The 25,724-nt window shown below is 47.0% G+C and overlaps 2 protein-coding genes across 2 annotated transcripts in view; both read right to left on the bottom strand.

Annotated features, from left to right (window-relative positions):
• LRRC59 (leucine rich repeat containing 59) overlaps nucleotides 1-25,210 on the bottom strand; it is a 25,734-nt gene extending 524 nt beyond the window's left edge. Inside the window, exons 1-8 of the mRNA XM_082272734.1 lie at nucleotides 25,110-25,210; nucleotides 23,153-23,261; nucleotides 19,704-19,763; nucleotides 16,290-16,448; nucleotides 10,996-11,100; nucleotides 9,571-9,643; nucleotides 8,170-8,343; nucleotides 1-112 (exon numbers count right to left, since the gene is read on the bottom strand). The exon at nucleotides 1-112 is cut by the window's left edge and continues 524 nt beyond it. Coding sequence (XP_082128860.1) covers nucleotides 1-112; nucleotides 8,170-8,343; nucleotides 9,571-9,643; nucleotides 10,996-11,100; nucleotides 16,290-16,448; nucleotides 19,704-19,763; nucleotides 23,153-23,257 — 788 coding nt within the window. The 5' untranslated portion in view covers nucleotides 23,258-23,261; nucleotides 25,110-25,210. The remainder of the gene's footprint in view (nucleotides 113-8,169; nucleotides 8,344-9,570; nucleotides 9,644-10,995; nucleotides 11,101-16,289; nucleotides 16,449-19,703; nucleotides 19,764-23,152; nucleotides 23,262-25,109) is intronic.
• On the bottom strand, nucleotides 8,364-9,525 carry LOC309566875 (uncharacterized protein; the record flags this gene model as incomplete). Its single annotated transcript, XM_082272223.1, has 3 exons — nucleotides 8,364-8,382; nucleotides 8,877-8,932; nucleotides 9,457-9,525. Coding segments are annotated over 3 exons (144 nt in total), but the record flags the coding sequence as incomplete, so codon positions are not given.
• Nucleotides 25,211-25,724: the final 514 nt, after the last annotated feature.

Here is a 25,724-nt window from a genome sequence, read left to right as displayed (position 1 = left end):
ACCGCAACACCGGCCACAGTCACCATGAGCAAGAACAGGACCATCTGCAAGATCAGCCTTCTCCACGATCGCTTCTTGGGCTGCTTCTTCTGAGAGGGCCCTGCCGAGGTTTCTGCAAAGGAGGCACATGGAAGTTTAAAGATCTCTACTTATAAATTCACATCCCCTGCAGATTTTGTAAGGTTTGCCCACTTACAAAGAAATGAAGGGTCTCTAATAATCCAGAAAGAACACATGATACAAATGTTATAAATTAAGTTGCAGTTCAGTGAGTAAAATAAGTATTTGATCCCCAAGTATAAAATAAGTATCAAATACAATTTTACTCACTGCAACTTAATTTACAGTAAACCCCCTTTCCATCGCGGGGATTACGTTCCGGACACACCCGCGAAAAGTGAAAATCCACGAAATAGAAAAACCCTATTAAAATACATTGTAGGCATGTTTTTTTTACTGTCACTGTACGTGTAAAAGCATTTTAAGGTCTTTAAACACACTTTTAAAACAATAGAAACTCATTTAAACACATAAAAGATACTGAGAGACATAGCAAGAGCTATGGAAAACACAAAATAACGGAATTTTTGTAAAATCTTACCTGTAAAATTCCTTTCTCTGAGTCCTCCGACAGTCGCCGCCTCTTCATATTCGTCACATATGGGGTATTAGACTTTGCTCCGAAGGAGTAGCTAGGCAACAGAATATGTTAACAATAAAGCTTTAACATATCCCACCCTCAAGGGGTGGTCCCCTCAGTCAATACCCTCCTACTTCCTGCAACCATATCTCAGTTTTAGTGGAATAGCAGTAGAGTATACATTCAAACCCCAAAAGAGGGGCGGGGGCGGCGACTGTCGGAGGACTCAGAGAAAGGAATTTTACAGGTAAGATTTTACAAAAATTCCGTTTTCTCTTACGTCCTCCGACAGTCGCCGCCTCTTCATATTCGTCACATATGGGGACGTCCCAAAGCAGTGCAAACATGAGGGGTGGGAAACGCATCCGCGCCGAAAGGCAACGCAGTCTCCACATCAAAGAAAGGAACCTTACCAAAGGAAGGAAACCAGCTGGGCAACAGCAAAAATAAGTGCTCAACAGGAGCAACAACCCAGGAAAAGACAAAAAAACCCAGGGGATACAAAAAACTATCCCAACAGCCAGGATTCCCCAACAAGGGACCCTAGGGAACAGCCGCACTAAGAACCTTGCGGCCAAAGGAAGCATCCGCCGATGCCTGAACATCTACTTTGTAGAATTTTGTGAAAGTGTGCACGGTCGACCAAGTCGCCGCCTTACACACCTGGGCTACAGAAGCCCCATGACGGCAGGCCCAAGACGTACTCAGAGATCTAGTAGAGTGCGCCTTCACAGGCACAGGGGGAACCTTCCCCTGCAAGGCATAGGCCTGTTCAATGGTCTGCCTGATCCATTTGGCGATGGTAGAGGCCGAAGCCGCCATGCCCTTCCGAGGACCCTCTGGAAGAACAAACAAGGAGTCCGTCTTACGAAAAGACTCAGTCGATTTAAGGTAAACCCTTATCGCCCGAACAACATCCAGAGAGTGCAATCTCATCTCCTTTGGATGTTTAGGCTTCGTGCACAACGAAGGCAAAACAATATCCTCGTTAAGATGGAATTCCGAAACTCGTTCCGGCAGAAAAGAAGGATTAGGTCGCAAGACCACCTTATCCAAATGAACAACCAGGTACGGAGACTTGCAGGACAAAGCCGCCAGTTCCGACACTCTGCGAGCCGAAGTGATCGCCACCAAAAAGGCGACCTTTTTGGACAACATAGACAACGAGATCTCCCTGATCTGTTCAAAAGGAGCATGTTGTAACACAGATAGAACGAGATTCAAGTCCCAAGGGGGCAAAGGATCCCTCCTAGGAGGAACCAGATGCCGCACACCCTGAATAAAGGTGCCAACCAAGGAGTTGGAAGCCACGGGACGTTGAAACAGAACGGCCAGCGCAGACACCTGACCCTTTATCGTAGCCAGCGCCAAACGCTGATCGACACCCGTCTGAAGGAAAGACAGCACACGGGAAACCGAGTACGTGCGGGGTGAAAACCCCCTGGACTCACACCAGGCAAAATAGGCCTTCCAAGTACGGTAATAAACCTTCCACGAGGAAGACTTCCTCGCGTTGATCAAAGTATGAACGACCTCTGGAGAGAGACCCTTCTCCTTCAGGACCTCGGTCTCAACAGCCAGGCCGTCAAAGCCAGCGACTGTAAAGCAGGATGGTAAATCGGTCCTTGAGACAGTAGATCGTCTCGAAGAGGCAGACGCCAAGGGGCGTCGACCGCCAGATTCACGAGGTCTGCGTACCAGGACCGGCGAGGCCAGTCCGGTGCCACAAGAATCACCGTGCTGCGTTCCGAGGGTAACCTGCGAAGGAACCTGGACAGCAACTGAATCGGTGGAAACGCGTACATCAGCCTGTACTGATGCCACGGGGCCACTAACGCGTCCGACGCGTCTGCCCGAGGGTCGCGCGTCCGTGCCACGAACCTCTTCACCTTGTAGTTGAGGCGAGACGCGAACAGGTCCACATCTGGAAGACCCCACTTCGCGCACAACATCTGGAAGACAGCCGGGTGGAGAGACCATTCCCCCTGATCCAGGGTCTGGCGACTCAGATAGTCCGCCTGCCAGTTCTCCACTCCCGGAATGTGAACCGCCGTTATCGCCGGGACATGAGTCTCGGCCCAAGATAGAATGTCGGCCACTTCTCGAGCCGCTCGGGCACTCCTGGTGCCCCCTTGGTGGTTGATGTAGGCCACCGCCGTGGCATTGTCCGTCTGCACCCGAACCGGGCAGCCCTGCAGCCGGTCCGTCCAGCGATGAAGACAGAGCCTTATCGCACGCAATTCCAGAATGTTGATCGGGAGGGAAGACTCCCCCTCCGACCAGGTCCCCTGGACGGACAGAACGCCCAGAACACCACCCCAGCCCGACAGGCTGGCATCCGTGGTGATTACCGTCCACGAGATCGGACGAAACGACTTGCCCCCGGACACCAACGGGGACTGGAGCCACCACAGAAGGTTTTCCCTGGTGCGATGACTCAACGAGATCTGAAGATCCAGAGATTGAGGTCGCCCGTCCCACCTGGACAGGATCTCCGCTTGGAGACCCCGCGTGTGAAACTGCGCGAAAGGAATCGCCTCGAAGGCCGAGACCATCAATCCCAGACATCTCATACACGTCCGCAGAGACGAGTGTGGAACGTCCCTGAGGGACCTGACTTCCTCCTGAAGAGTCCTGAGTTTGTCTTCCGGCAGGAAGAGCTTCGCCTGCACCGAGTCCAGTATCATTCCCAGATAGGGGAGACGAACCGACGGACTCAGTGTCGACTTTGGAACATTTATCGTCCAACCAAACTCCTGCAGAGTTTGCATTGTGACAGACAGGTCCTCCTCCAGACCCTGTCTGGTCGCAGACCGAACCAGAATGTCGTCCAGATACCCCAGGACAGAAATGCCCTGGGCCCTCAATAATGCCAGAACCGGTGCAAGCACCTTGGTGAAGACCCGCGGAGCCGAGGCGAGACCAAAGGGCAACGCCACGAACTGGTAGTGATCCTCCGCAATGGCAAATCGAAGGTATCTCTGATGACCCTCGAATATGGGGATGTGAAGGTACGCATCCTTCAAATCGATGGAGGCCATGAATTCCCCCGGAACGAGGGCAGCCACCACCGAGCGCAGGGATTCCATGCGGAACTTGCGAACCCGCACAGAGCGGTTCAGAGCCTTCAAGTCCAGAATCGGACGAACCTTGCCCTCCTTCCTGGGCACGGTGAACAGATTGGAATAAAACCCCCGAAATCTGTCCCGATGAGGCACCGGAACCACCACTCCCTGAGCCCTCAGGTCCCGCACCGCCAGGTGCAGATCCCGCAGGCGCTCTGGAGACAGTTGAAGATTTGAGGGAAAAAATCTGCTCTCCGGCCGAGAGAGAAACTCGATCTTGTAACCAGATCGAACGATTTCCAGAACCCATCTGTCCCGCACACGGGCCAACCAGGGCTGAAGAAAACCGAGCAAGCGTCCCCCCACCCCAAAACTGGGTGAGGGCGCCCCTTCAGGCCGAACTGTTATGGGCTGCAGGTCCGAATTGGCCGGACTTCTGTTTCCCAGACCAGGGCTTCTTCTGAGAGCCTTGGCCTTTGAACGGTTTGCCCTTGTAGTGCGGCCGAAAGGCACGAAAGGACCCCTGAGGGGGCCGAAAATTAGCATGCTTCTTCCCAGAAGCCCCCTTAGCCTTGGGGAAATGGGGCAAGAGAGTGCTCTTACCCCCGGTGATCCCCTTAATCAACACATCCAGGGACTCCCCAAAAAGGCGAGACCCATCATAAGGCAGATTGGCTAAGGTCTTACGTGAAGATTGGTCCACCGACCAACATTTCAACCAAACCAGGCGGCGAGACAACACCGCCACGCTGTGCACACGTGCAGCCAACGGAATCAGGTCCAGGTCCGCATCACACAGATACATGACACCCTGGTGGATCTGATCCACCATATCCAGGGTCGCCGCCGAGGCCGAATCGGCCACTAGGACGCGCCTAAGCATCTGCGTCCAACTTGCGATCGCCTGGGCCGCCATGAGAGAAGCAAACAGAGCCTTAAGCATAGAACCCGTAACAGAATAAGTATGACGGGCAAGAGACTCCAGTCTCCTATCCGTGGCATCACGGAAAACAGGGGAACCCTCTGCAGGAATCGCAGTGGCTTTGTTCAAAACCGCAATTGCATGATCCACTGGCGGAGGCACACACCACCGTTCATCAGTGGCAGGCGAGAAAGGATAACGCAGCTTGAATTTACTTGGTACCGCAAAAGGCTTGCGCAGATCGCGCCATTGATCCTTAACAGCGCGCTGAAAATCAGCATTGCAGGGAAAAACCTGCGGCGTCCTGCGTTTCCTCTGCGTCCCATAAGCCGCCAAGGCAGCGGGGGGACACACTTCGTCCTGCAAACGTAGCGTCTGCTTAATGGAAGCAATCAACTCATCCATGATTGCAAGCTCTTCAGGCGAGCCAGGGGGAGAATTATCAACCCCCTCAACTTCAGCCTCTACCTCAGACCCTACTAGATCAAGAGAGGAGCGGGACCCCGATAAGGAGGTCCCTGCCAGAACAGCCCCATCACCTTCACCCTCAGAATCAGAGGACAGAGCAACTCTGGGCCGTTTAGTAGATTGAGCAGCCACCAGCATTTGCACCTGGGCAGCAAGGCCAGCCACAATAGTGGCTAAATCCCCCCCTGGGGGGGAAACAGCGGTCCCCTGGCTTTCCACCAATACTGTAGGAAACTTGCCCTCCTGAGAATCCATTGCCCCTGTAATGCCAGACAACCAAGGGTTAACTGCCCCCTTTTAGCAAGCGCGGCAAGCGCAGCCCACCGCACCACACTCAGGCACAATGAGACCCCCACAGGGAATATACAAACTGAATACAGGCAATGGATAGCAAGAACAGAAGGATAAAACCTGAGGAGACCCCGCTGCTGCTGCTGCCTCGATCGGTGTTCCTGGAAAGAGGAAGTGATGCTGCCAGGGCGCTCTATGTAAGCCTATGGAGGCTACAAGAAAATGGCCGCCGTGCATGTAAACCATGCGGCCGGAGCGGGCGCCGGTAAAATGGCGTCGTTTGGCGCCGAAAACGCCGCTCCCCAGTGCATAAAAACACACACATCACATCCCAATATAAGGATACATGTTAGATCGCCGCAGCGATCGCTGTATATGCCCAAACATGCCAAGAAAAAACATGCCCCACAGCACACAGCTTCTCACACTGCCCAGCCTGACACACACAGTGTCACACAGCTCCCCCCCCCCCTTGCAGCCCACAGCATGCAGCCGAGAGATAGGGAGACAAGCAGTGTGATTAAAGGCAGGTTACACAGTCCCAGACTGAGACCCCCCCAGACAGACAGGTCCCCACATAAATACACTTACCTCACATGGCGTGGGGAACCCGCACAGGCGAACAAGCCGCTGCACATGAGGCAGGGAGAGTCGCAATTCAAGACGCACACAATGGAGGTTAAGAAACCGCACAGCGTCCGGTGAGGTAGCCACCTCACCAATCATCCCTGCACCGAACAGGGATGGGTCGTTCACTGTGCCAGGAGCGATACCTGGCTGAACGCTCGATGGCAGACTGGGAAGCCACTGACCCACGACCTGCGACCAGGGGGATCAGCCCGAGACCCAGTCCGCATGATCCTCTTCGTCCGAAGAACTAACTAATGCTGACAAAAATAACAGCTAAGTAAAGATAGAGAGAAAACTCAAACAAAATATTAAAAAGAAGAAAGAGTCTGGGACAGAAAGTCCCAGCACAGAGAGAGCCAGCCACTCCTGACAAGCTAGACATTAAAACTGAGATATGGTTGCAGGAAGTAGGAGGGTATTGACTGAGGGGACCACCCCTTGAGGGTGGGATATGTTAAAGCTTTATTGTTAACATATTCTGTTGCCTAGCTACTCCTTCGGAGCAAAGTCTAATACCCCATATGTGACGAATATGAAGAGGCGGCGACTGTCGGAGGACGTAAGAGAAATTACATTTTCAATGATTTATATAGTAAAATAACATTACAGGAAAAAAAAAAAACGCAATATACCGGGACCGCAAAAACCGAACCGCGATGGAGCGGGGGTTTACTGTATAGCATTTGTTTTATGGGTTTTTTGGTTGATATTCAGTCCAGCCTTCAGTCAATGTTCCATCAGCCAATGCCACCATCTCCACCCCCCCCCCCCCCCACTGTTTGGACATCTATGGACAGTGTAGCTCCAATGAATGTACAAATGGGGTTATACCATCCCTGGCATCAAGCTCTATTCTGGGCATGTGCCATGCAGTGTATTCAATTGCTAGGAACTTGGGGGGGGGGGGACTTTGCATGTAATTTTTTACCAAATCATCTCTTAACTGCTAACAATCTTTAACCACTTCTGGACCGGAAGGATTTGCCCCCTTTATGACCAGGCCATATTTTGCGATTAGGCACTGCATTACTTTAACGGACACTTGCGCGGTCGTGCGACGCTGTACACAAATAAAATTGATGTCCTTTTTTCCCCACAAATAGATCTTTCTTTTGGTGGTATTTGATCACCTCTGTGATCTTTATTTTTGCGCTATAAACAAAAAAAGAGCGACAATTCAAAAAAAAAAAAAAAAAATATTTTTCTAATTTTGCTATATAACATTACAAAAAAAAAAAAAAAAATGTAAAAGTCAAAACATTTTAGGCCAATTTGTTTTCTGCTACATATTTTTGTTAAAAAAAAAAAAAACCCCGCAATAAGCGTATTTTGATTGGTTTGCGCAAAAGTTATCGCGTCTACTAACTACAGGAAAGAAGATTTATGTCATTTATATTGATTTTTTATTTTTTTTTACTAGTAATGGCGGTGATCTGCGATTTTTTTGTGGGACTGCGACATTGCAGCGGACAGATCGGACCCTTAAATGACATTTTTGACACTTTTGGGGGGACCAGTGACATTATTACAGTAATCAGTGCTAAAAATATGCACTGTTACTGTAATAATGACCCGGGCAGGGAATGGGTTAAAATTGTGGGTGATCAAGGGATTAAATGTGAGCCTAGGGGAGTGACTAACTGTGGGGGGGCGTGGCTTGTGAAAAATTACCATAGAGACATGTGTTACTATATAGAAGGATCACAGGTGCTCTGTGAGCATTCCAGGGAGAAGAACGGCCAGCTGACCGTTCCTCTCTCTCAGCGGGGAACGATCACGGGTGTCAGGCGGCAATCAGAGCCGCCTGCCCGCTGCATCGGCTTCCCCGCTAACGAGTGGGGGAAGGAGCGCGCTGCCGGCGGTGCAAACTCGGCCCCTAGCCTCCTGCGTGCAACCGACGTATAGCTACGTCGGTTTGCCCAGGAGCGGCTGCCTGCTGCAGTATGTCTGTGGCGGGTGAAGGTAAAGCGGATAAAGTGATATTTAGCCCATTTGGTGGCCTTCCAAATGGGCATCAGCAATAGAGGACTGATGACTAAAGGCTGGTAAAAGTGCTGCTTGGACCTATAAATTATGTGCAACAGCTTCACTCTCTCTTCCCCTCCAGGATTTACACATTCTCAAATCTTGGCTGCAGCCATCATGACACTCACTGTGGTTCTCTGTGTGCTCTTTCTCTGTTGCCTTTTTCACCTCTTGCTGAGCTGCTTGAAGAGCGTTGTAGTCCCTCCTCTTGCGTGCTTTCTGCTTCGCTTTCTGCTTGCGCTTCTGTTCTCTTTCCCTCTCTTCTTTCTGTCTCTGTTCAGCCTCACGTTTCTGCTTCAGAGCTGTAGGACCGATATAAAGATTAATGCCGGTTAAATTTGCTTAGTCCAAACCAAGCATTTATAGAAGAAAAAAAAAAACAAGACAAGACACACAGACAGACACACAGACACACAGACAGACAGAGACACACACAAACAGACAGACAGAGACACACACACACAGACACACACACACAGACAGACAGACAGAGACACACAGACAGAGACACACACACACACACAAACACACAGACAGAGACACACAGACACACACACACAAACACACAGACAGAGACACACAGACACACACACACAGACACACACACACACAGAGACACACAGACAGAGACACACACAAACAGACAGACAGAGACACACACACACACACACACACAGACAGACAGAGAGACACACACACACACAGACAGACAGACAGAGACACACAGACAGAGACACACACACACACAAACACACACAGACACAGACACACACACACAAACACACAGACAGAGACACACAGACACACACACACAAACACACAGACAGAGACACACAGACACACACACACAAACACACAGACAGAGACACACAGACACACACACACACAGAGAGACACACAGACAGAGAGACACACAGACAGAGACAGAGACACACAGACAGAGACAGAGACACACAGACAGAGACAGAGACACACAGACAGAGACAGAGACACACAGACAGAGACACACAGACAGAGACACACACAGACAGAGACACACACAGACAGAGACACACAGACAGAGACACACAGACAGAGACACACAGACAGAGACAGAGACACACACAGACAGAGACAGAGACACACACAGACAGAGACAGAGACACACACAGACAGAGACAGAGACACACACAGACAGAGACAGAGACACACACAGACAGAGACAGAGACACACACAGACAGAGACAGAGACACACAGAGACAGAGACCCACACAGACAGAGACAGAGACCCACACAGACAGAGACAGAGACCCACACAGACAGAGACAGAGACCCACACAGACAGAGACAGAGACACACACAGACAGAGACAGAGACACACACAGACAGAGACAGAGACACACACAGACAGAGACAGAGACACACACAGACAGACACACAGACAGACACACAGACAGACACACAGACAGACACACAGACAGACACACAGACAGACACACAGACAGACACACAGACAGACACACAGACAGACACACAGACAGACACAAACCTTGCTCTACCAAAAGCTTGCGTTGCAATTCTCGCTCTTGTTCTTCCTGGATAACTTTCATATGTTGCAGAACCTGCAGAAATAACAGAATTGATCGGTGAGTTCTCCAAGATTTATCATTGCTCCATTTCCTCTATTTTTCTATCTCTCTTTTATCACGGCCCTCGTCTGCCTGAGAGCTATTGCCACCCCTTTCCTAATAGATTACTGAAAATGTTAGCAGCAAATTATTTAACCAACATTACCCTTTAACCACTTAAGGTCCGCCCTATAGCAGTTTTACAAGGTGGCACCTCTGCGCCGGATCACGTACATATACGTAATCGGGATCTTCTGGGTAGCGGGTGCGAATGCGCACCACTGATGGTCTGTCCCGCTGTGATTATACACAGTGGGAGCTGATCGGCAGGTACCGCAGACTCAATGTCCGCCAGCACCCGCCGATTGTTCTGTACAAAGGCAGAATGACGATCTGTCTATGTAAAAAGGCAGATTGCTGTTCTGTCAGCAGGGAAGGCATGGATCCTGTGTCTCTGCAAAGCAGGAACATGGATTCATGCTTTCCCCTGTTAACACACAGTACACAGAAACACAGGTTAGGCACACAGTTAACCCCTGTGATGTTAACCCCTTCACAGCCAGTGTTATTAGTACAGTGACAGTGGATAATTTTTAGCACTGATCACTATATTAGGGTCACTGGTCTCCAAAAAGTGTCAGTGTCAGAATGTCCAGGCAATATCGCAGTTCCGCTATAAAGCGCTGATCGCTGCCATTACTAGTAAAACAAAATAAAAATATCCCATAGTTTGTAGATGCAATAACTTTTGCACAAACCAATCAATATACACCTTTTGGGATTTTATCATCAGAAATATGTAGCAGGATACATATTGGCCTAAATTGATGAAAAATTTTGATTTAAAAAAAAATTATTGGATGTGTCCTATAGCAGAAAGTTTCTCCCTCTCCCCCCTCCTCTGTGAATGAAACACCATGGCCCCCTAGGATATTGGATGAACATATCCCAGGAGGCAAAGCGGGCACAGTACACATCATTGGTCCCAGGGAATGACGTGTATTGGAGGCGGGACCAAACCCTTTTTCTAACAAAAAAGAAAAGGAGGGGGGGGGGGGGGGGGGGTAAGAAGAAAAAAAAAAAAAGCTGCTATACAGGTAGTAGAGGAAGGGTGGACAGGAGGAACTTTCAATTTATGGGTGAAGATTTGCTTTAACAGCAGCTGAACAAAACAATATAGGTATTTTCTAAACACCTAGCAGTGTTGCCCACAGCATCTAGTCACATGCCAGCTGTCCATTTTCTATTAGGACAGGAAACCTTTGTCCTCCAATCACAGTGAAGCCTGTCCTCTGCAAAGCAACCTGAACATTGCTGCAATGGACACTCCTCCATAGGATACTCACATTCTGAGCACAGTCCTTACACTGCTTCTCATCCAGGCAGTCTCCGGCCACCTTGGCCAGGGCAGGGTTCAGCGGGTTGTCTTTCAGGTCCAACCACTTCAGGCTCTGTAAACAAAACAAGAGTTGAATTATATTTACAACAGTCTGTGTCTAATAAAATTCAGCTAGTCTTTACCTTTGTTAACCTTTTATTTCCTTTTTTTTTATCATTTGGTACATTATGCAAGGGTTTAAAGTGTTTTGTTTTTTTTAGGTTAACAAACACACATTGATCCTGTTCCCTTAAAGCATGTTATACAGCACGGTGCTTGTGCTGTGTAATTTGGTCCCCCGTATCACCTGAAAAACCTGGCTATGTCCTCCCCTCTGTAAACTGACCACAGTGTATCATGACTGCTGAGCCCTGACACCGTGGTCAGTTTCCGTGCCCCCCGTCATCCGCAGCTCTCCTCTCTGCTCTGCTGAGTCCTCCTCCCCTCCTTGCCTGTCAGCTCTGTGTCACGGCCCGCCTGCCCCTCCTGCTGCGGCTATAACTGTTTAGGTGTTATATAATCCTCTGTTTCCTGGCCTGTGTGCCTCCGTCTCTGTGTTTTATTAAAGAAAAAAAAAATGCTGTATATACTTGAATTGAGTGTGTGATCACGTGACTGGCCGGCTCTCTCTCTCCCCTCCTCCCGAGTGACGTCAGTGGGGGAATCTCGGCCCCGCCCCCTGCAGCTGTCAGCAGGGAGAGGAGAGAGCCGGCCGGTTACATGATCGCCGAGCAGCGCACTGAAATCAGGTATATACAGCATTTTATTTATAAACACACAGACAGAGGCACACAGGCATAGGAAACAAACAGGATTATACAAAGCCATGCAAGTGGCTTAACCCCCACTTTAAGCAAACTTGATTGTAAACCCTCACCTTGAAAAACAACCCATTCAATTTAAAGCGGAGTTCCGGTCTTGGGGGTCAAATTTAGATAAAAATACCCCCGGGACAGTCAGGGCTAGTACATTCCACAATGGATAGCCTCTGCACTGTTCCGGGTCGCACTTACCTGTAAGAAGAAATACTTACCTTGAAAATTTCTTCTCCAGCGCTGCCATCTCAGGTGTGGGCAGCTGAAGCCAGCGCGTCCTCTTCTGCGGCCTCTTCGATGACGTTGGAGTCCCACAATGCACCTCACCGGCCCCGCTCGTCACTTCCGGTGCAAGCGCGGCATGCCCAGAAGCTGTTTCGCGGTGAATGCCGCGCCTGCACTGGAAGTGACGAGCGGGGCCGGTGCAGGCGCATTGACTCCTGGGAGCGATGACGTTCAGCTCCCAGGAGTCATCGCAAGCCGGAAGTGACGGCGCGGCCGCAGAGGGAGGAAGTGGAAGGAAGGCAAGTATATTTTCTTCTATATCAAGGTAAGTGACCAAAAAAAAAAAAAAAGTGGGGGCATCCATTCATCCATTTCTTTTTCAGGTGGCCCTTAGCAAGCCGATCGCCCAAAATCTATTTTTTCGATTTTGAGGCCGGAACTCTGCTTTAACACAGAAATGAAAGGCAAAATATATGTGTATCGATATAAAAAACATTGTACATTTCTTTTTTCCCATGGTTTTTTTTTTTTTTTTATAAGTGATCACATTTCCTTGGTCCTCAGCTGCATAGAGAGCTAGGGGAGGAGAAACAGCAGCACGCTGATTTTCTCATTCAAAGGCTGTGAAGGGGTGGGGCATGTCAGAACAAGTCTGATCATTGGAGGAGAGCAGGCTGAGTTCCCAGCATAGCTAGAGAGTTGACCACACTGTGTACTCCTGCTTAGTGTGGTCAATTTTTAATAGGAAAGCAGAGGGACTGGCAGAAACACCAGGGACTTTCACACAAAGGAAGCAATACAAGGAGAACAGGAGACTTTATCATACAAGTACATGGTACAGCAGGTACATATCAGGAATATAAAAGTGTCAGGTTTATTTTCTAGCCTTCTCGCTTTTGAAGACAGTACATGCAACCTTTCCTGTAGCCTCCTCAGGGAATACTATATTTTATGGAAAGTCGGATAAAATGAGAGCATTTTAGTTTGTGCATTTAGAAACAACAAGTAAAACAGTAAAATGAGGTTTAAAATATTTAGAGCTGACATTATCTAGATAGATAGATAGGATATTTTTATTTTTTTTATTTCACCAAATAAAACCCAATAATAGAATACAATTATCACCAGACCAGGAGAGAATGCACTTCCAATGGAGACTTCTCTTCTTGTAAAGACGACCTAAGAAAGTAAACCCCCCCCCCCCTTCTTTTTTGCAGAGATTTCCAGGATGTACTTCCTGTCGCTTATCCAGGACAGGAAGTGAAGGGAAATCTTCCTTACAGGGCAGCAAAAAATAATAGGACAGGGTTTTTAACCCTTCCCTATCACAATAATAAAAAAAATGTATAAAAAATAACAATAAAAAATACGTTTGGCTTTACATAAACCTAAAGTAGTATAGGCAAAACTTTTTGTCCCATTTTGGATAGAGTAAGAGAGGGTTATAACTCGTTTGTTTATTTTTTACCTTCGTCCCACTGGGGAGATTTACCTTCACTTCCTGTCCCATAACCAAAACAGGAAGGGAGGGGAAATCCTTGTAAATCTCTGCAGGTCTCTAAAACTAGTGTCCCCATTGGGACATTTCCCCTCTATTACTTTACTGGGGACAAACCAAAATTTGGGATTTTCTTTACTTTCACTTTCAGCAATAATCGTGAAACAGGACAAAGAGAGAGGGTGAATCTCCAGAATGGGGAGACAGACAGCAATAAAGACTGACTGCCTTTAGTTATAATTTAAAGGGGAATTTCACTCAGAAAAAGATAAATGCCTGCAGATCAGTCCGTGTATGTGTGTGCCTGTACTTCCTGTATGGGCAGGCAGATACACTATCAGGAAGAATCAGTGAACTATCATGGTGCTCCACAGCGGGGGGGGGGGGGGATGGTGTTGTCGCAGCAACTGCAGCATTGGGAACACGTTACAACTTTCAGCCTAAAAACAAGTGGACATGTTCCCAAAGGTAAAAGTGATTGTAAAGACACCCCTTCTTCCACTGTTATAGCCTATGCAGTCAAAACTACTTGGGAGGCGGATGTGGGGGCCATGGATGACGAGGACTGAGATGATGCCCCAGGGACGTGCAGAGTGATATCCCCCAAACTTTCTGACAGACTCACCCAACTGTTTATTTTGCACCGCACGTATCTGACTCCCCTTGGCCTATCACGCTACCGACCTGGGATCTCCCCGAGCTGCCCGATGTGTAAGACGGCTGTGGGCACTTTCTTCCACCTCCTCTGGAGTTGCCCCTCAATACAGGGATACTGGAAGCAAATTGTCAACTTTCTACATGACAAAATGGGTTCCCTGGTGCAGTTTACCCCCAGGCAGTGCCTCTTGGGTATATTCCCTGATGAGGACATTAACAGGCTCCTTACCACTTTTCTACAGACCACACTGTTCCTTGCTAGAAAGTTGATAGCCAGACAGTGGATGCGGGAGTGTCCGCCCACTTTCGGTGCCTGGAAGTCGGAGGTCAATAATATCTTGCCATACCATAAATTCATGTATAAACACAGGGGTAACCCACTTAAATTTAACAAGATCTGGGATAGATGGGTCCAAAGGTCTGATACTTGTACTTAACCACTTGCCGACTGCCTAACGCCGATCTACGTCGGCAGTCAGCCCCTCACAGGCAAAGTGACGTAGGGCTACGTCACTAGCTTGTGAGGGTCTAGGGAGCGAGCGCGCGCCCCCGGAGGCGCGCTCCCGCTCCCGCGTTGTCACGGACCCCCCCGCGCGTGTGACCGGCGGACCCGATGTCCGCCGGTCACTCGGCGATCGGCGGGGGAGAGGGAGAATGTCAGGCAGCCTGTGTAAACAAGCTGCCTGTCATTCTCCTTGCTGTTAGGATACTGATCACTCGGATCTAGTATGTAGATCCGTTGATCAGTGTCCATACAGCTCAAGCCCCAGCCAATCACAGTAGAAAGCACGCCCCTAGGGATACACACAGCCCCTCCCTCCCAAATAAAGTTAACCCCTTCACTACCAGTGTATTTTTACAGTAACAGTGCATATATATATATATATAGCACTGATTACTGTAGAAATGTCACTGGTAACCCCAAAAGTGTCAAAAATGTCAGTCAAGGGTCCGATCTGTCCGCCCCAATGTCGCAGTACCGCAAAAAAAAAAAAATCGCAGATCGCCGCCATTACACGTTAAAAAAAAAAAAACAACAAAAATGACAGAAATCTTTCCCTTTGTTAGTAAACGCGATAACTTTTGCGCAAACCAATCAAAATACGCTTTTTGCGATTTTTTTTACCAAACATAGGTAGCATAAAACAAATTGGCCGAAAAAGTAAAAAAATTTTGATTTTTAAATTTTTTTTGGGGGGAATTTCATATAAAAAAATGTGAAAAATATTGCTATTTTTGCAAAATTGACGCTTTTTTTTGTTTATAGCGCATGATCAAAAAAAAAATCGCACAGGTGATCAAATACCACCAAAAGAAAGCTCTGTTTGTGGGAAAAAAAGGACGCCAAATTTGTTTAGGTACAGCGTCGCACGACCGCGCAATTGTCCGTTAAAGTCACGCAGTGCCGAATCGCAAAATACCCCCTGGTCGGAATGGGGGTAAAATCTTCCGGGGCTTAAGTGGTTAACACACCTGATGCTCATATTTGAGATCCTTTGTGGGCACTCTCCTGTATGTGCGAACGGCCCTATTGCATATTTGCATTTTTGTGTTTTTAATCTCTTCTAACTATATGTAAGTCATACTGCCAAGTATTGTTCTGACTGTATATGTATGCACAGTTCATGTTACTGTTTGTTGTTATTCTGAACCTTTTTTTTTTTTTTTCCAATAAACTCACTGTTAAAAAAAAAAAAAAAAAAAGTTGTTTTTTTTTTTTAAATAACAAGCATGTTATACTTACCTCCTCTGTGCAAGGGTTTTGCAGTGATGTCACTGGCTGTATGCAAAGTAAATATCTCCTAAACAGTGCAAGTTTAGGAGGCATTTACTGTACCTTTCAGTAAGCCTTATCATAGACTGACCTATAGGTACAAGTTACAGCGGAAGCTTCACTTCCTCTTTAATAATTAGTGTAAAAGGCTGAAATCAGGTACTTACACTGCTTGTATTTTTAATACAGAATAATGCATTTATGATTACAGGGCGGCATTGATTTGTGTCCTTTATATTGGCACACGCTGACATTTTCAGGTTCTCTTCCCGAGTACAATATTAGGTCTTTACCTTGAGATTAGCAAAGGTCACAGGCAGCATAGTCAAACGGTTCTGTAGAAGATCGAGGTGCTGCAGGTTTATCAACCTCCCGAATTCGGATGGGAGCTGCAAAAGCTGATTTTTGCTGAGATCCAGTCGTACAATATGAGTGAGAGAGCAAAAGTCACCCTGCAGAGACAGAAGAGATTTGGAAGATGCTGGATAACGAAGGAAATAAAGACACTAAAATCCCAAAATACACAGTTCAAGAAAACCTTCCATGGCAAACGGAAGGTTTTTTTTTTTTGTCAGTCCCCTACCTTAGAGCTATTTGTCTGAACCCCACCCCCAACCCCTAAAAAAATAATCCCTCAGCCCTGACCCCCAACATTTCCAGAAGTGCCTCCTAGCATAGCTGAGAGCTCAAATTCTGCGAGATTATACTCTTGCAATGAGCTGGGGTGCATTCTTGTGGGATTTCGAGGCACAGTGATGCCCCATGCTCTTTTTTTTTTTTTTTTGGGGTGAACAGTTGGTTTGCAAATGATTTTAAATGCAATTTGTATTAGGAAAAGAAAAGGGGGCTGCAAAAAAAAAAAAAAAAAAGCAGACCTTTTAGTTTGCCACCCAATGTTCACTTTCACACATTAATTCTTATCTATCAAACAATTTGGAATTCTTTACAGTTGCTTCATCCATCTCAGCATGCTAAAAGGAAGGCGCAGTACTAGAAACAAACCTGGCTCTACTGTACATGCATGTGCTGACTAGAGGGAAGCGATTGGGCAGAACTGATGACTTTTTTAGTGTGTTGCTGATCCTTCATTGGCCAATCAGCAGGATGCATGGACAGCCAAGAGAATGATCCCTGTGAGTGTTAAAATGTAACTCCTGTCCACTCCACCACGGCCGGTCCAAAGCCCATGCTGTGCAAGAAGGGTTGGGTGCTGGGACAGCAAACCACAACCATTACTGTGTTACTTACTTTTATTGCTCTACATAAGGGATTCCCAAACTACGGCCCTGCAGCTGTTGCAGAACTACACATCCCATGAGGCATTGTAAAACTCTGACATTCACATACATGACTAGGCATGATGGGAATTGTAGTTCCTGAACAACTGCAGGGCCGTAGTTTGGGAAACCCTGCATCATTTATTTTCGCCCTGTATGGCAATTCAAACTGTAGATCTGTAACCCATTTCTTGAAATTGTCTAAAATGTTCAATAAAAGTAATTTGGACTTAAAATGTACCTCCTGTCAAAACCATTTCCTTTTTTAATTTTGGATAGAAAGGTGAACGATTTTAATGCTGTGTCCCCATAAAGGAGATTTCTTCCACTTTCTCTCCACAGAGACAACAGGAGTCAATGAAAATTTATACATGGGAAAATTCCAAATCCTTCCCAGTCTATCCAAAATAAAAAATTGTGTTGGTTGGAATTACTGCTTAAGAAATACCGTTGTTTCACCTTCATGATTTCATTCATAGAATAATTACCTAGCTGAACAAAGCCTACATAGTAACTGCCATCTAATGTATAAAAATAATAGGCTAAAGTCACAAAGCTTTGACACAAGGTTAAAACCTTGGTTCACCTTTTTTTTTTTATTCAACTAGAGCTTAACTATGTGTGAGTTAAATAGTCTGGAACCTGGGTTTGTGTACTAGGCTCATCCTATCCATCTGTTACCCTCTGTTTACCCACTTGTGGATGGGCAAAGCAAAGATAAGAAACAAAGGGATCTGTAGTAAAAAAGCAGCACAATACACACATTACACATTGTTAGGCACACATTTGGCCCCTTGGTCACCCTAAATGTTAACCCTTTCCCAGCTAGTGTCATCAGTACAGTGACAGTGTAAGCACTGATCACTATAAGGCCCTTTCACACAGGCGGACCGTTGAGATCCGCCTGTCCGTTTTTTTGGCGGATCTGAACGGTCCCCCCCATGCATCCCTATGGGGCATCGGATGTCAGCGGAGACATGTCCGCTGACACCCGATCCGTCAAATCTGGACGGATGGAAACCCTATTTTTCATCCGTCCAGCGGATCGGATGAGAACGGACCGACGGTCCGTTCCCATCCGATTCCCCCATAGAGATGTATGGGGCTGTGACAGCTGTGTCTCCGCACACAGTGCGGAGAACAGCTGTCATTCTCCTGCTCAGCGGGGGATCAGCGGATCGATCCCCCGCTGAGAAAAGCAGAGTCTGTTTGACGGACTATTATGTGTGAAAGAGCCCTTAGTGTTTCTGGTGATGTTATTGGCAGTTAGTCAGTTCCCCCCAGCATTAGTTTTAGATTGCCCATTGGGGTCCCATTAAAAGTATATTTAAAAAAAAAATGAAATGAAAATTCCAGTATATATTTATATATACATATACACACACACACACACACACATACACACACCATAGTTTGTAGGCGCTATAACTTTCACGCAAATCAGTATACACTTATTGGGTTTTTTTTTTTTTTTCATACTGGAAAGAAGTATTATCAATGTTCTGAATGTGACTAAGCTTTTACACGCCGGTCACATCTTATTGGACACCACAGAGTTCACACCGGAGAGAAGCCATTTGAATGTGACAAGGCTTTTAAAGTGAATGCCGGGCCACTCTATCACCAGAAGATTCACAAATGTCAGCTGCAGGGAGGAAACTCCAGAAAAAGGGGGGATAATCAAAGACATGTAGCAGAATACATTTTTAAGCCAAAAATTTATGAAGAAATTCGATTTTTTTTTAGCAAAATTTAAAAAACTGTTTCTTTTCAAAATTTTTGGTCTTTTTTCGTTTACATCACAAAAAATAAAAATCCAGTGATGATCAAATACCACCAAAAACTCTATTTGTGTGGAAAAAAAATTATTACAATTTTGTTTGGGTACAGCGTTGCATGACCAAGCGATTGCCAGTTAAAGTAGCACAGTGCTAAATAGGAAAAAATGGCCTGGCCATAAAGGGGGTAAAACCTTCTTAGGGTTAAGTGGTTAAGAATGGTAGCTAATCAAGTGTCCTGCATAAGTCAGGATGCCCCAATCGTTAGCACAGCCCTGAAGATCTTTGTTCCAGTGTGCAATGACATCAGTAGCAAGTCTGCCCACCTCTCTTCCAATATGGAATCAAGGGAACTTTAATACTCTGCAAGCTCATCACAGACATGTGAACAGGGTACAGGATACAGAAATGACTTGGGTAAAATATCATTAGCAAAAGGCTTCATTACATACTGAAAACTAACATTCTGAGACAAAAGATGACCAAAGCCTTTAAATGTCTTTATTTTTTCCATTAAATAAATAAAGCTTTGTGAATTGAGGATACATTCTCATTCAAAAAGAACCTCACATGCATCCAACAAGTAAAGATCAACCAAGCAGATGTGACTCCAGGGTTCCATAAGAGAACTTTCCCTTCTATAACACCTTACCGGTAATGCTGTAAGCTTGTTACAAGAAAGGTCCAACACCGTGGCCTTGGGGAGGGCAGCCTGAATGTAAAGATAAATAGAAACAGAACAAATTATTCTCAGAGCAGACCAAAGGAAAGGCTTCACAGCACCAGACAAGAAATCATTTCTAAGAAGAGAGAAGAGAAGACCAAGCGCCAATCCAAGTGTAGCAATGCAAGTATTTAATATCAATTAAAAGAGTGTTACTCACAAAAGTGCGTTAAAAGCAGGCATCTCAAAGTAATAGAGGATCTGGGCAGTGTTCATTCAGGGGGTCCTTCCGATTTCCTTGCGCCAGCTCCGCAAGGAAATCGGAAGGACCCCCTGGATGAACACTGCCCAGATCCTCTATTACTTTGAGATGCCTGCTTTTAACGCACTTTTGTGAGTAACACTCTTTTAATTGATATTAAATACTTGCATTGCTACACTTAGATTTGCGCTTGGTCTTCTCTCCTCTCTTCTTGGATCCATATAGGGTTACTTCACCCTTTACAGCCTGCAGCCATAGAAGTGATCTAGCAATTCCACTGGACTCTGTCATTTGGAACTAACATTTGCATTTGCCTATATCTAGACTACTGCAGCAGCTCTGGCATTCCGATTGCACCAATCTCTCCCCCTCTCCTTGCAAGAAATCATTTCTGACTTTGGTTAGTTAATGGTGACAATAACAATGGCCAAAGGCAAGAGAGCAACAAACCTGCCTCCTCCCCTCTGCAGCAGCGCATACTAACCTGTCCTGCACCCACTGGGAAGGGAAGAAAACACCTAGTACTTCCAAACATTGGCTATTGGCTCAGCACTGTCACATGGCTTTAGGTACAGTTGGGGAGGAGGCCATTGAATTGAACCTTTTACTTAGCACTGTGTTTAGGTCTAGGTAGGAGATGGGAAAAGTAGTTTTACTTACCTGATTCACTGCTTCATTATGCTTCAGCGGTTGGCAGTTGCTCGGTGTCCTCACAACCAATGAGGGATATGGGCCCTGCACTGGTCCTAAAGTTTTTTTTTACCTTTGTGCATTTTATACAGGAAGGTAAAAAAACCTTCTGTGTGCAGCAGTCCCCCCCCCCTAATATTTACCTGAACCCCATCTCGATCTAGCGATGTGCACGAGAGCAGCAGCACCCCCCCCCCCCCCCCCCCGGGTCTCTTTCACTTCACTGGCTGAATGTGAAATTTTGTGTTTGGGAAATATGTTGTACACCCATTTGCAAGTACAGCCACTCACTTGATTAGCAGACTGTATGCAATGCTTGCGGCGCCCTGAGCACAGGTAAATGCCCGGAATTTTACAACCAGCATATTTTCAGCCTCTCACTCTAATTGTTCAGGAGGCCTTAACCACTTGCCGACCGCCACAAGAACATATACTGCGGCAGTCAGCCCCTCACAGGCAAAGTGACGTATCGGTACGTCACTAGCCTGTGAGGCTCTGGGGAGAGAGCGTGCTCCGCCCGAGGCGCGCTCCTGCTCCCGCTCGGTCACGGACCCCCCCCGTGCGCATGTCCGCCGGGCACTCGCGATCGTCCGTTACAGCAGGAGAAAGGCAGGCGGCTAATGTAAACACAGCCGCCTGTCATTCTCCCCTGTGTAAGAATGGAGATCAGACGGTTCTACTATGTAGGACCATTGATCACTGTTCCTACACCTCAAGCCACAGCCAATCACAGTTAGAAACACGCCCCTAGGGACACACACAGCCCCTCCCTCTAAAAAAAAAAAAGTTAACCCCTTCCCTGCCAGTGTCATTTTACAGTAACAGTGCATATGTATAGCACTGATTACTGCAGTAATGTCACTGGTAACCCCAAAAGTGTCAAAAATGTCAGTCAAGGGACCGATCTGTCTGCCGCAATGTCGCAGTCCCGAAAAAAAAAAAAAAAAAAAAAAATCGCAGATCGCCGCCATTACGCGTTAAACAACAAAAATTACAAAAATCTTTCCCTTAGTTAGTAAACGCAATAACTTTTGCGCAAACCAATCAAAATACACTTTTTGCGATTTTTTTTACCAAAAATATGTAGCATAAAACAAATTGTCCGAAAATGTTAAAGCGGTTGTAAACCCTATAAAAAAAAAAAATTAAAAAAAAAAAACCTGCAAGACAAAGGCATAATGAGCTAGTATGCATCGCATACTAGCCCATTATGTTTAACTTACCTTAAAACGAAGCCCCGACACGGACCCCCGGACATCGATGCGGGCGCTGCCATGATCCCTCGTCGTCTTTTCCGGGTTCGGCGGCTCCGGCGCGCTGATTGGCCGGAAGAGACGGCTCCAGCGCGCTGATTGGCCGGAGCCACGATGACGTCACTCCCGCGCATGCGCGCGGGAGTGATTTTTCCGGCAAGCTCCCGGCAAGTTAATTGAAGGTCCCCCCGGACCTTCAGAGCGCATGCGCCGCTCGCGCGAGCGGCTGCATGCACTGTAAATATCTCCTAAACCGTGCCGGTTTAGGAGATATTATTTGTACCTACAGGTAAGCCTTATTATAGGCTTACCTGTAGGTAAAAGTGTCAAAAAGCGGGATACTACCGCTTTAAAAAAAATTTGATTTTTACATTTTTTTGGGGGAATTTCATATAAAAAAAATGTGAAAAATATTGTTATTTTTGCAAAATTGGCACTCTTTTTTTGTTTATAGTGCATGATCAAAAAAAAAAAAAAAAAAAAAAAAAAAAAAAAAAAAAAAAAATCGCACAGGTGATCAAGTACCACCAAAAGAAAGCTCTGTTTGTGGGGAAAAAAAAGGACGTCAAATTCGTTTAGGTACAGCGTCGCATGACCGCGCAATTGTCCGTTAAAGTCACGCAGTGCCGAATCGCAAAATAGGCCCTGGTCAGGAAGGGCATAAAATCTTCCGGGGCTTAAGTGGTTAAAAGATAAGTCCAGGCAAAACCTAACTAACACTAAACCTGTTCTGTGCCACATTCTAAACCTAATCTATCTAACCCTGTAAAGCAAAAATCACTGTACTTACCTATTTTGCAGCTGATCCGGTCCCACGCTGAGCTGTCAGCGGCGGCTTCAGCCTGGAGGTGGGTGCAGGGGAGGCACATGACAACGGAAGCCCCATAGTGAGTCTATGGGTGATGTCACTTCCCATTCATTTCACAGCCGTTGTCGGTCCTCTCCTGCACACAGCTTCCGTCACTGAAGTCAGGACCGGATCAGCTGCAGAACAGGTAAGTACAGTGATTTTTGCTTTACAGGGTTAGATAGATTAGGGTTAGAATGGGGTACAGAGCAGGTTTAGCGTTAGTTAGGTTTTGTCTGGACTTCTCCTTAGAAGAACAATTCCAACCTATTTTAGGATTCAAAAGACACAGCTTTATAAACAGCAATCCTCAGTATACAGATTTCATCAATTCATTTTAAAACAAAGAGGTCATTTTAGAAGAAGAAGTCAAGAGGTTACTGACCAGTTCCCGCACTGGGACTTCACTCAGGTCACTCAGACTCAGGTCTAATTCATTTCCATCCAACTTATCCCTCAGGTTCCCGACTTTTACAGCTGATCGCGCCATGTTCCTGAAACACAAACAGCAAAATGAAAACAGTATTAGAAAAGTTATATCTTCATCCCCCATATACTCATTATAAAACTTTGTATTTAGCTTTTTTTTTTTTTTTCTGTATTCCAGGTTAAACCACTTGCCACCCGCTCACAGTAATTGTACTGCGAGTAGGCAGCAGACACAGGCTCAAGGTAAATGTATGTTGGCCTTCTTCCAGGTTTGGGGTAGTGCTGAACCGAAATTAAAATTCTGGACCAAAACCAATAATTCAGGATGCACTTGGCTGAAAACTAAAATAGAGAGTCTTTTTTTAAATATATAGAATTGTATTATATTCGACTTTTTATTTTTTCCAAAAGACTTTTTAAATAATATGAATTTAAACAAATACGAGTTTATTTTCGGCCATCATATACTGCAGCCACAGACATACCGCAGCCCAGCGGCCACCGGACATACCGCAGCCCAGCGGCCACAGACATACCGCAGCCCAGCGGCCACAGACATACCGCAGCCCAGCGGCCACGGATATACCGCAGCCCAGCGGCCACCAGACATACCGCAGCCCAGCGGCCACCAGACATACCGCAGCCCAGCGGCCACCAGACATACCGCAGCCCAGCGGCCACGGATATACCGCAGCCCAGCGGCCACGGATATACCGCAGCCCAGCGGCCACCGGACATGCCGCAGCCCAGCGGCCACCAGACATGCCGCAGCCCAGCGGCCACAGACATACCGCAGCCCAGCGGCCACGGATATACCGCAGCCCAGCGGCCACCGGACATACCGCAGCCCAGCGGCCACCAGACATGCCGCAGCCCAGCGGCCACCAGACATGCCGCAGCCCAGCGGCCACCGGACATGCCGCAGCCCAGCGGCCACCGGATATGTAGCTAGTATTATCAGAAGGCGCTCATATTCTGGATTTCGCCTAGGAAAGATTGACTCCATCTGACCCCCAGAGGCACGTCGGGTCCTGCATGCACAACATATGTGGGAACGGACCGCTGGAATTTGGGAGAAAATATTGTCTTCTTGCAAACGTTTATAGGGTAACTCCACTTTTACGGGGCAAAACATAGCAGCTGTAAATCTCTGTAAAATACAATATGGTAACCTGTGGGTTCAAGATGGTGTACAGATCACCCCCCAGAAATGTCATTTTCTGCTCCTGTGATTGGCTGCCTGTTTTTCCCATAAGTATGCACCAAGATACAAAAAAATAATAATAATTTTGGTGGTCATTGTTGGTGAGATCCTGCACCTCCAACCCTGGCCCAAAACACTCCCATAGCTTGCGGTGCCCCATCTTATCACTGGGAAGCTCCAGCTGTTGGAGGATCACCTCTGGGGTGAATTTGAGTCCTCCTTCTAATCCCTGCACATGCGCAGCGCGCTCTCTGCTGGGCTCATCCATGCTGCAATGGCAGAGGGTGCGTTGCACATGTGCGGGTCATTGAATGGGAAATGCACATTGGAGTCAGGTCTATATAATATAAATCCCATATCTGTAGCCCATTTGGGCCCCCATAGCCAGCTGTGCCCTGTCCTGTCGCTAGGATACCCCAGGCGTTGGACTGTTGCCTCTCGCATGCTCCTATGTTGCCAGGGGCAACAGTCCAACGCCTGGGGTATCCTAGCGACAGGACAGGGCACAGCTGGCTATGGGCTACAGATATGGGATTTATATTTTATAGACCTGATACATTTCCCATCCCCAGGCCTTGTCTGAGAGTCTCCTCAACCCCAGTGCCAACTCATCACCCCCTCCATACTTCTGTCATCATTATCACTAATACCCCCTTTACTCAGCCCAGTGTAAGCCCCCCACCCCCAGCACCGTACACAGAACACTCACCCTGATAAACCAGCACCGGTACTCCCAGGACTCTCAGACACTTCCTGATCCACGTCACACCTCCCCAGTCCAGGAGCAGCGAGAGGCCGCCGGACAGAACGGACAGCCGTGACAATAAGCGGCGCACGCTGCCATGTCCGCCCCCTGCCGGTGAGAAGAAGTATCGCCGGCCGGAAGACGAGTTCTGTGCTGTACTAAGCTGTGCCCGTGTTCCGTGAGAATTACCTACCCGTGAGAAAAACCTACCCCTTCTGTGCGCGCCCCCGCACTTAAAGCTATAAAGCGGAACTTTAATCATAACAACTGATTGAAAAAATAATTTTCTTTGACAAGGAACATACACGTCACATTGATAATGATTCTACCAACATTTGTGTGTGCTGTAAATTGCCTTCAGCATTGTTCCTGTCTCTTCTAGCTGGAGGCAGCCATTTTGTTGAAGCCCAGAACCCCTGAGCAGCTGTGATTGTAAAAGATCACCTTGTGTAGGCGGATTGGGCATGCTGTGTTTTATTAAAATGTTTTATTTATATATATATATATATATATATATATATATATATATATATATATATATATATATTTTTTTTTTTTATGTGTTTACAACAGCTGACC

Source organism: Pelophylax lessonae (genome assembly GCF_965119305.1).
Source record: "Pelophylax lessonae genome assembly, chromosome: 11".
NCBI lineage: Eukaryota > Metazoa > Chordata > Amphibia > Anura > Ranidae > Pelophylax > Pelophylax lessonae.
The sequence above is the reverse complement of the archived record's forward strand: the minus strand, read 5'-3'. Positions and strand labels throughout refer to the sequence as shown.